Here is a 12,418-nt window from a genome sequence, read left to right as displayed (position 1 = left end):
TGGTGTGCGATCTTGACTTGCTGCAACCTCTGCCTACTGGGTTCAGGCAATTCTCCTGCCTCAACCTCCCAAGTAGCCGGGACTACAGGCATGCGCCACCACGCCCGGCTAATTTTTGTTATTTTTAGTAGAGACGAGGTTTCACTATGTTGGCCAGGCTGGTCTCGAAATCCTGACCTCGTGATCCGCCCGCCTTGGCATCCCATAGTGCTGGGATTACAGGCATGAGCCACCACGCCCAGCCAAAAATGAATATTTCTTAAAAGCCATAATAATTATTCAACTACACAGTTTTCACAAGATTATTTGTGGACTGTTCCTTTGTGGTGACCAATAAAGCATGACTAAAGCTAAAGACCCAAAGACAACGCTCAACAAAGCAGAGCCATGGGGACAAAATGTGTCCTCCCTTAAACCTAGCTGTGCTTTCAGTGTATTGTTCCACTCTCAGTAGAGCCTCTCTAGGCATCTACAGCTTTCACGCTGTTACTTTCTGTATTAGTTCATATTGCTGCTGTAATAAATTACTACAAGTTTGGTGACTCAAAAAAACACAGATTGATCATCTTATAGTTCTGCAGGTCAGAAGTCTGAAACAGGTCTCACAAGGCTAAATTCAAGGTGGCAGCAAGGCTGTGTCCTTTCGGGAGGCTCTAGCGCAGAACCCATTCCAGTTTCTAGAGGCTTACCCTCATTACTTGGCTCATGGCCCTCTTCTTCCATCTTAAAAACCTACATTACTGGGACCAAGTTCTTCTCATACCGCTATGACACTAACTCTCCTCTGTCTCCCTCTTCCACTTTTAAGAACTCCTGTGATTATACTGGGTCCACCCAGATAATCCAGGATAAATCTCCCTACCTTAAAGTCTATTGCTAAGCAATGTTAATTCCATCTGCTCCCTTAATTCCTCTTGCCACATAACTTATATTCACAGGTTCTAAGATTTAGGTTGTGGACCATCTCTGGGGGCTAGCAGGGTTCATTATCTTGCCTACCACACCTTCCTATTAAAATCTCTGCTCATGAATTTCCATTTGGACATAAATGTTTGCTACAGTTAAAGTCTGTGTTATTTCCAGGGCTATTTATATTATCATGAAGCATAACAATCAAGAGAATAAATCTGTAATGATGGTTTCAGGAAACACCCACTAGAAGATATTTAAAGAAAAAAAAAAAAGAAAAGTATTTAAAGGATAGGTATATTAGAAGGCTGAAATACATCCAGCAAAACACATCATTAAGATCAATTACATTGCCAAGAACATAAAATTGATCATGCCCACATATCTTTTAAAGTCCACTTTTATAAAAGTCCCTTAACAAAGTTAAACAGGTTTGGAGCTAATCTGAGAGGTGCTTGATATGAAAACTGAAACTAGAAGATCTCAAAATAGGTAAAGATTAATAGACAAACTCGAACTACCAAAATTGAGCATTGGACATAAATGCCAAAAATCTATTTTCTAGAATTTGATTTGAAAATATAAGTTAATCATATATTAATTTTAAATCACTCTGACAGGGTCAACCTATACTAATTGTATATTTATGGTATAAATAAGAACAGATGCATATATTGCAAAATCGTTTTCAAATTTTCATTGTCATTGCTTTAATTCTGGTTTAACTTTTTAAAATTCAAATTTAAATAAATGTTTAGGTGAAAACTTCTGTGTATGTTATTCTTCAGTATCTCTGAAGCATTACAAGTAATCTGTATCCTTGAAATTTTTGAGAAATGTATTTATTAACAATTACAATAAAAATTATATGAATAAAACAGAAGGAGAATATTATGAAATCCTCTTAAGATGTCCGGTTCACATTAGTCTTAAAATACCCACATACCAAAGTCCTTCTCATCTTTTCCCATTCCCAACCCTCTACTGCTATACCCAACCTTACCAAACTACCTACAAGTTTCAAAAGTTCATTTAAACATCATCACCTCTACTAATTCTGCCTCAAATATCTTTTTACCTAACTTATTAATTAAGCTTATTCACCTGGTTTATTCTCACTTGTCTTTCAGGATTCATGTGAGGTATCACCTTGTCTGGAAACATTTTCCTGACTTAATCTGTCTGAATTACAGGTACCTCCTATGAGTTTCCATCAAACTTGTGTTCTGCCTCCTATGAGAGCATTTCTCACAAAATGTTATTGTTGTCTACTCCCTTATCTTTCTATTAATCCCAAAGATTACTAAGGCAGTAACCATGTTTTATTCTTGATATTTCTGTATCTGGATCACAGTAAATGTTTAAAAATTATGTTTGTTGAATAAAAGAAAATACACATACATTTAATATGCTTAACTTTTAAACAGTTCTCAAAAGCTTTGTTGTTGGCTTCCTAAACTTTAAGAAAGGTCAAGTAAGACAAAACTGAAAGTGACTTCCAACCATACAGCAAACTAACATGACACAGGCCCTCCTTGTCCCAAAACACACAGAAATACCTGATCAAATATGACAATGCTGTCAAAATACACAGCTGAATTTGAAATAATAAAAAGGAGATTCCTGGGTAACAGAAACAAAGAGTATACTGAAAGGCAAAAGCGAGCATAGAAGGTGACTGAAAAATACCAGGGGATGATCAGCTTTGGCTATAGGCCCTAACAGCTGGGCACTGGGAGCTGGGATTTTACAGGGTAAGCCTTTTACTGCTGAAAGTCTGTTAGTTTGACTTATAAAACTGTTTGCAAAACTGACTATGCTGTGCTAGACTGAAGAGAACAAGAATGATGGAAGAAAAGTCTGTTTACGTCTGACAATACCATGTATTTTAGCCTAGCAGTCATAATGTGAATTATATAACTCTGAGATGATGAGGTACACCCAGCCCAGGGAAAGTGGTCTCTGGCATGCATCCAGATTAGGCTATGTCCGAGAATGCCCCAGTCTCATAATAATAAATATAAATAAGTCTACACCCAGAAACTAGGCTTCCAGAAGCACAATATCACTCAGATATCATCATCCACAACTGTGCCTCTGCTTACGAGGCCCTGGGACTTGGAAGCTGCCTATCTTTCTGATGAGATTACCAATCTCTCTGCTATATAACCTAAACACACAAGCTTCCTTCTGTATCCTTTATATTTAGATTTACTCCATCAATCCAAATCACTACAGAGGTTGTAATGTTTTGAATGACCTCTCAGGGATACGGGTATACATGAGACAAGGTACTGGAACTGAGACTTCTGCTTAAATCCTGGACCCTAGAAGGAATTGCCACCTCAATAAAATGAGAATGCCAGGCTCAGAAAGTTTCAAAGGCAAATTCTATCAAACGGTTAAAAAAAAAAAAATTTTACACTCTCTCAAAGAAAATAAAAGAGAACAAAATACTTTCTGACTCACATTATAAGGCCAACATTACTCTGATACCAAAACCAAAGCAGGAGAAAAGAAAATTACAGACCAGCATCCCTCATGAACATAGACACTGAAGTCCTCAACAAACTATTAGCATATCAAATACAGCAATACACATACATACATACACACACACACACACACACACACACACACACACAGAAATACAAATTGCACCACAAAGAAGTGGAGTTTATCTTGAGAATGCAAAGCTGGTTATATATCCAAAAATCAGTCAATGCAATCAACATATTAAAAATCTAAAGAAAATAAATCATATCAATTTAAGCAGAAAACAACAATCATATCAATTTAAACAGAAAAAGGATTTGACAAAATTCAACATCCATTCATAATAAAAACTCTCAGCAAAGCAGGAACAAAAGGGAATTTTCTCAATCTGATAAAGAGCATCTACGAAAAAACCTACAGCTAACATCACACTTAACAGTAAAAGACTAAATGCTGTCCCCCTGAGATAAGCAACTCCTATTCAATATTTTACTGGAAGCCCTAGCCAGTTTTAAACAGAAAAAAAAATGAACAGACTGCTTCATGGTATCTTGTAATACATATTTTTAGAAAAGAACAGAGATTAGAAAAGAAATAATACTATCCATATTCAGAGACAGTGATTGTATACATAGAAAATCCCAAAGAAATGACAACTCCTAGAACTAGTCATTGTGTTTAGCAAGGTTACAGGATACAAGGTTAACCCCTCAAAATCAGCCATATTCCTACGTACTAGAAACGAACAACTGGAAATGAAAAAATTTTTAAATAATATCATTACAATAGCTCCTTTATAAGAAAGCAACAAGTAGAAACATAATATATAACATTTACAGGATCTTCGTGCTGAAAACTGTAGGACACTGCTGAAAGAAATCAGGTAACATCTAAATATCAAAATGGATATATTGGGATTAGGGGTTTTTGGAAAGAATATTACAGGCCACTGCCACCCCTTTTGCCAGCCGGGTAATGGATCTGCTACCACCATCCCCAGCATCCATAAACAGCTGCTTTCACCCTCAGATTTTGAATAATTCCAAAATAAAATAATATTTTAATAGGAGAAAGATTTGTGACCTAGAGCAAAAAGTCCTCAGACATGGCACCAAAAGCACAATCCATAAAATTAAAAATTGATAAAACTGAACTTCATTCAATTTTATAACTTTTGTTCTAGAAAAGACATAGTAAGAGAAATTAAAAGATAAGTTACAGTCTTATCTGTTACAGATAATCTTTTCATTTCTCTTAATGATGTCTTTTCTAGAAAATTTTTGGAAATCACACATTATAAAAAAGATTTATATCCAAAGTATACAACGAACTCTCAAAACTTTACAGTAAGAAAACAAATAACCCCCACCCCCAAAAAAGAAAACAAACAACCCAATTAAAACATGTGCAAAAGACTTGGACACTGTTAATACAGAGAAGATATAAATGGACAAATAAACACATGAAAGATGTTCAAAATTAACATTAGGATACCACTATGCACCTACTAGGAATGGCTAAAAACAAATACTGACAATACCAAGTGCTGGTAAGGATGTAGAAACTGGAATTTTCATACATTGTTGGTGGGAATGCAAAATGGTACAACTACTCTAGAAATGTTTTGCAGTTTCCTATAAACATACACTTACCACATGACTTAGCAATACTACTCTAGGTATCTACCCAAGTGAACTGAAAATGTGTTTTCACACAAAAATCTGTATACAAATATTTATAGTATAGCTCTATTTAAAAATGCCAAAACCTAAAAACAATCCTAATAACCCTCAACAAATGAATGAATAAACAGCTTGGTATATCCTTCAATAAAATACTACTCAGCAATAAAAAGGAACAAACTATTGATAAGCAGAATCACCTCAAAGGATTTCAAAGGCACCATGCTGTTTTAAAAGCCAGTCACCAATGGTCACATACAGTAGAATTCTATTTACATACAGTAGAATTCTATTTATATGACACTCTCAAAAGGACAAAACTATAGTGACCAAGAAAGATCAGGGATTCCAGGGATTATAAGGATGTCGGGAGTGTGGTCAGGTACAGTGGCTCACACCTATAATCCCAGTACTTTGGAAGGCTGAGGTGGGAGGACCACTTGAGGCCAGGAGTTTAAGACCAGCCCAGGCAACATAGCAAGACACTGCCTCAACAAAAAATAAAAAACCCAACTTAGCCGGGCATGGTGGTGTGCACCTGTAGTTCTAGATACTCAAGAGGCTGAGGCAGAAGGATCACTTGAGCCCAGGAGTTCAAGGCTACAGTACCCATGATTGCACCAATGTATTCCAGCCTGGGTGACAGAGTAAAACCTGTCTCTTTAAAAAAAAAAAAAAAAGTGGGAAGGATGTGCCTATGCTTACTAAGAGACAAAAGGGACAATAGGGCTTTTTTTTGGCAGCAGAGGTGAGGGGGTGTTATAGAACTGTTCTATCTCCTGATTTTGATACTAGTAAAAAACTATATAAAGTGTTGAAGTTCAGAGAACTGCTCACCTCCACAAAAAGTCCAATTTTACTACGCTGATTTTAAAAATATTTTTAAAAGTAAATGGAAAGGTTACAAAAACCACCCTACTAACAAGTTATTTATATTAATATATAGAAAGGTTTCATTACTTCATTTAATATTTTGACCACGGACTATGTAACAGTGAGGAAATACATACCAAAAGGATGAAATCATGTTAATAGCATTTAGATTTTGATAAACATACTAGGTGCCATTATCTTATTTGATCCTCATAACTACTCTGGAAGTGCGTATTATTTATTATTCTTAGTTTACCAGTGTAGAAACAAACTACAAGAAATTAAGTAACTTGCCCAAAGTTGCAGAGATACTAAGTACCTGAGTTAGGAATTAAACCTAATTCAGTATGTAGCCAAACAGTAAGTAAGTGTTCAATTAATGTTGAATGAATGAATGCATACAAAGCTCATGCTCTGATACTACGCTGCCTTCTGATAAATTTAGTCACATTAAATGTATATAGTCGTATTTTAAAAGGCCAGAACAGAATGTGGAAGGATTAAATTAAATTTAATAGATATAATTATTACATTTCTTTTTTAGTTGTTTAAGTGAACAATTTTTAAAAGGTCATACTAAAAGAGGAATATTTATGAAACACTATCCCGTTTACCTGCATTTGCAAATAATTTTCTTTTTTTAAAGTGCTACACAGCCTATTTGTTATATGAAATGAAGAAAAAGATAAACACAGATTAATGTCACTTTCCCCTACCTTAGAATTCTTTAATTAAAAAAAATCAAAAGACCAACTGATAACAATAGAATAATTTCAAACCAGTATATAAACTTCCTTTAACTAGGTCTCCTTTCTTAAATATATACTCTTTACTAGGGCCATTTTGGTGGTAGTTTGTTCTAAGACCACTCCATCCAAAATAAATAAAGTTCACAGACATTTGGAATAACTGAAAAAGACAGAAGAGACCTTTTAAATGTGATGTAAATAGTCCCTCCTTATCTGTGGAAGGTAAGTTCCAAGACCCCTAGTGGATGCTTGAAACTGCAGATGGTATCAAAGCCTGTATGTACTGTTTTTTCCTATATATAGTACCAATAGAACAGTTACGACAATATTTTGTAATGAAAGTTATATAAATGTGGTCTCTCTCTCTCTCTCTCAAGATATCTTATTGTACTATACTCACCCTTCTTCTTGTGATTTGTCAATCCGATAACCAAGATGACTACTAAGTGCCTAAGGGGCAGGTAGTGTATACATTGTAGATACACTGGACAAAGGCATGATTCACTTCCAGGACAGAATGGCCCAAGACTTCACCATACTACTCAGAACAGCATGCAATTTAAAACTTGTTGTTTTTGCCTGAAATTTTCCATTTAATATTTTCAGACTACACTTGACCACAGGTAACTGAAACCGCAGAAAGCAAAACCACAGATAAGAGGGGTAAGATTGTACCTCTTACATTAATGTATCACATTTATAGTTTAGACACAGTGAGTTTTGATTTTATCACATAACAGATCAGCATCCAACATATTGAGTTTATTTCAATATTCAATAATCTGTATTAAAATTTCTATGATATTTAAATGTTCCATGCTTGTCATGAGACTATAGTTAAGCACTACCCTGGATTATGAAATACATTGTGCAGAAAAGATGAACCAGCAGGCCTGTGACCGCTATCCTTAAAAAAGCCTGCCTGCAGCCGGGTGCGGTGGCTCACGCCTGTAATCCCAGCGCTTTGGGAGGCTGAGGCGGGCGGATCATGAGGTCAGGAGATCGAGACCATCCTGGCTAACACAGTGAAACCCCGTCTCTACTAAAAATACAAAAAATCAGCTGGGTGTGGTGGTGGACACGTGTAGTCCCAGCTACTTGGGAGGCTGAGGGAGGAGAATGACATGAACCCGGGAGGCAGAGGTTGCAGTGAGCCGAGATCGCGCCACTGCACTCCAGCCTGGGCAACAGAGCGAGACTCTGTTTCACAAAAAAAAGCCTGCTTGGAGAAAGGAAATCAGTATACTGAAGGGATATCTCCACTCCCATGTTTACTACAGCATTATTCACAATAACCAAGATATGGAATCAACCTAAGTACCCATCAATAGATGAATGAATAAAGAAAATGTGGTACATATACACAATGTAATATTATTCAGCCATAAAAAAGAATGAAATCCTGTCATTTACAAGAGCATAGAAGGAACTGAAAGACATTTAAGTGAAATAAGCCAGGCACAGAAAGACAAGTATTGCACATTTTCACTAATATGTGGGAGCTAAAAAAAAAAACAAACAAACTGAACTCACGGAGATAAGAGAATAGAATGATGTTAGTGTCTTATGGATAGTCATTTAAGTGTGTAAACATGGGTAAGAAGTGGGAAGCTGGGTAGAAGTTTTACAAGAAGATTTAAGATGGCCAGAAGGCTTAAAAAGGCTAGCTATGGGAGGTGATACAGAGTTGACATATCTCTAAGTAGAATTACCAGAGGCTTAGAAGGGTAATGGGGAGCAGGGCATAAAGAGGGGATGGTTAATGGGACAAAAATACAGCTGGATAGAAAAAGTAAGATCTAGCATTCAGTAGCAAAACATGGTGCCTATAGTTAACAATAATTTGTTGTATATGTCAAGATAAATAAAAGAATGGAATCGGAACGTTTAATTAGGGAATCCATCACCTCAAGCATTTATCATTTCTTTTGAAAAAAAGATAAATATGTACAACTATTACATATGTAAAACTACTATATATCCACAATAATTAAAAACAAAAAAACTAAAAAGAAAAAACAAACCAAAAAAATAAAAAAGAAAAGAAAAGCCTGCTTGCAAGGTTAACTCTTGGCCGACAGCTGGGAAATGGGATTTGAGGAGGGTTCTCACCATTCCCAGAACTGATTAAGCTGCTCACTAAGCCTAAATTGTTTATGCAAACAATGTAATTTATGCTGAACACCTGCTTTCCTTCTGGGAGCCTGAAATTTTGGTATATACCAGTTAAAGGGTGCTTATACGACCAGCCCCCTAATTAAAAACCTGGGGCGCTGAGCCTCTAACACTGTCCCTGATAGACAATGTTTCACATACTTTGTCACAATTTGTTGCTGAGGGAACTGAGTACATCTTGCCTGACTCCATTAGGAAAGGATTCTTAAAAGCTTGTACTTCCTCTGGACTTTGCCTCATGTGCCCCTTCCCTTTGCAGATTTTGCCCTGTATCCTGTCTCTGCAATAAATCAGCTGCAATTAAATGCTGAGTCCTCTGAGTCTTCTTAGCAAATCAGTGAACTTGGGGACAGTGTTGAGGTCCCCCGCAACACACATACTAAAAGATACTGAGTAAAAGATATACCTACCATCTTACCAGGCAATGTGCTCTTGGAGGAAAGTCATTATTCATACCCAGCAAATCTTGCATAGATTGTGGAATAACATCTACAAAAACATTTGATAATGAAAAAGTTAGTATATTCATGATCAGGCAGAGTTTTATAACATGCTTTGAGGAAACACATGTCTTGCTAGATCATGCAGTTTTGATATTGCTTTAAGATTCATATCTAAAGATAGCTCTTGAGTACAGGGAGAGGGATTTCTCTCTCATTTTTTTTTCTTCAAATAAAAGTAGCCTATAAAAAAGACATATGCCACTCCCATGTTTAAAATATTTTTTTGCTTCTGAGTCACAACTCACACAATTCCTCACCCTTACCAGAAAGCTTTGTTTTATTTATTCTTCTTATCCTGTCCTTGCCTCTACTTTTCTTCAACATTCTATTTAGAGATATGTCAACTCTGTATAACCTCCCATAGCAAGCCTTTTTAGGCCCCCTGTCCATCTTAAATGTTCTTGTAAAACTTCTACCTGGCTTCCCACTTCTAAACTATGTTTACACACTTAAATTACTATCCATGATAAGGTACTAACATAAAAGATCATTATACTCATAAATACATGACAAATTCAATGCATAAAAAATAGTATCCATTCACAAAAATAATTTTTGTTGTATAGCTATCATTGCTTAGCAGATCTATACTTTTTATTTTGCTAAAAGACTAAAGAGAATGCTAATGATTTGGTGCTTTTCAGACCAAAAGCAATAGGCAATGCTGATAAAATAAATGATTAGTGCTCAAATCTCCTGACCTCTGATAATATAGTTTTAAATGCGTATCTGTAAAACTGAGCTGATGGTTTGGCTTGTAACTCCCACCATAAGTTACAGGCTCAATCACAACCAAATTAAAAGAAAACTGCACTTTATATGTACACTTGCAACAATGCCTTAACTAGCTTAAAATTCATTCACCTTTGGCTGGGCACAGTGATTCACGCCTGTAATCCCAGCACTTTGGAAGGCCGAGGCAGGTGGATCATCTGAGGTCAGGAGTTCAAGACCAGCCTGGTCAACACAGCAAAACCCTGTCTCTACTAAAAATACAAAAAATTAACTGGGTGTGGTGATTGGTGCCTGTAATACCAGCAACTTTGGAAGCTGAGGCAGGAGATTTGCTTGAACCCGGGAGGCAGAGGTTGCAGTGAGCTGAGATCGCGCCATTGCCCTCCAGCCTGGACAACAAGAGTGAAACTCAGTCTCAAAAACAAACAAACAAAAAAATCATTCACCTTCACTGTACCACAGTCTCCTTTATCCATTCATCTCAGAGCACTGATTCTAAGCCTCTTTACTACAGCAGCTTTTCCTTGATGCATGATCTTCCCTTAAATTAACAGCACTTAAATTTTCGCTATCTTGAATAGTTTCCTTCATTAATTGGCAGAACGTTGAACCTGAAAATTGCTGGGCTATTATGAGACCTCCCAACAATTGCACACACTTCCCTCTTCCTCTTAAAGTTCTCATATTCACATTCTGGCTTAATTATTTTCTTTTGCTGTACAACTGCCTTCCATATATGTATATATGGTTAATGTTATCTGCCCTGGTTTATGAATCTGAATGCATATGTTATCTAATTGTTTTGTTTCTAAGAAGAATATACGTAATAGAAAAGGTAACAAAATTCTATTCCTACACAAGAAAAAGCACAGATTTTTTTCAGGTCTGAGCTTACAAATGATAATCTGTTATGATCAGAAAAAATTTAACACATTCTACCTATTTATTTACTTAGTGAATGAAGAAGGATATTTGACTGGCAGCTCCAAAGTTCATGTTTATTCAGTATCTTGCTCACTCACTGTTATGCACTAGTTTATCTAAGGACAGAAGATTTTGGATGATTTGACCTATTAACAATTATAGACACCATTTATTGAGTACCTGTCATGGGTCAGGTACTGAGATACTTGCTTATGTACAATTTTTCATTAAATCTTCACTTAGCCCTCCAGGTAGTATTACTTCATTTTACAACTGAGATAACTCAAGCTTAGATGGGGCAACTAATTAGCAAGTAGAAAAAATAAAATTTTAAACCACTTGTTTTGACTCCAAAATCTGGAGTAAATCCAAAATACTACCCTCTAATCAACAGATTTTCCTTTATTTGTAATCCTTCAAAGCCAAACTTACTTGCTTAATTCTCCTTCTCTAATCTTCCAATTAAAAGTGATCTTTTCTCCTCTGAATTCCAACAGAATTTTATCTGTACTTCAGGATGCACTTATCACTTTCTACCTATTATGGTTACTTACTTATCTATCTTATCTTCCCTACTGGAATGTAGGGCTTGGAAGAGTACCTGGTACATGTTAGGTACTCAATAAATATAAGCTGATTTAATTAATTAAAAAATGAATGACACTGTAATTCATCCTCTACCTCAGATGTGGTGAAACAACTTTGCTTATGTAAAACAGTTCCAGAGAAACTGACACTATGGAAGAACACTAAATTAATAATTCAAAATTACAGCCACTCCTACAAATCAGAAGTTAATATTATTATATAGAAATAACTTACCCTCTAATAACTCATCCTTTCCTTCTTTATCAGTGGACTCTTGTACAAGATAATGATGAGTGACTGAGAACTTGAAGTCAGCAAAGGAAATTTCATCTGATTTCTCTTCCCATGTGCCAGAAGTAAATATACCCTATATGTACCAATAAAATGGCAAAATATTTACCTTAATCAATAGCTATCATTATATTTACTAACGACAGGGATATTTTCCCCTTTTTCTGCCCTATAAATATCCTCCATACAATCAAAGAAAAACATAAAAGTGAATGCAACCAAGAGAAAATTATTTTATAAATGATTTATCACAGTGTTCCTTTAAAAAGAAATTTCTCCTAGAATATTAACGATCAAGTGACTTACAAAGATTAATAATAATTTTTTCCAAGATTCTCTACATAAAATCATGAACACATCACTATATATTAATAATACAGCATATAGCATTATTTGACACCAGAAATTGCTTCATAAAGAAGCAGTCTGCACAATCAATTTAAGTGGCATGACACCTGTAGCACTTATTTAACAGATTCCTGCTTCTTTATCA

The 12,418-nt window shown here is 35.7% G+C and overlaps 1 protein-coding gene across 6 annotated transcripts in view; it reads right to left on the bottom strand.

Annotated features, from left to right (window-relative positions):
• Positions 1–12,418, bottom strand: part of RAB3GAP1 (RAB3 GTPase activating protein catalytic subunit 1) — a 124,418-nt gene that overhangs the window by 73,857 nt on the left and 38,143 nt on the right. For all 6 annotated transcript variants that reach the window (XR_008677878.2, XM_055380850.2, XM_004032589.5 and 3 more), the window contains exons 4-5: positions 11,869–12,001; positions 9,295–9,373 (exon numbers count right to left, since the gene is read on the bottom strand). Coding sequence is in view for 5 of the 6 variants with exons in the window: in XM_055380850.2 (XP_055236825.1) it covers positions 9,295–9,373; positions 11,869–12,001 (212 nt within the window). In the remaining variant the exon portion in view is untranslated. The remainder of the gene's footprint in view (positions 1–9,294; positions 9,374–11,868; positions 12,002–12,418) is intronic.

Source organism: Gorilla gorilla, chromosome 11, assembly GCF_029281585.2.
Source record: "Gorilla gorilla gorilla isolate KB3781 chromosome 11, NHGRI_mGorGor1-v2.1_pri, whole genome shotgun sequence".
Lineage (NCBI taxonomy): Eukaryota > Metazoa > Chordata > Mammalia > Primates > Hominidae > Gorilla > Gorilla gorilla.
The sequence above is the reverse complement of the archived record's forward strand: the minus strand, read 5'-3'. Positions and strand labels throughout refer to the sequence as shown.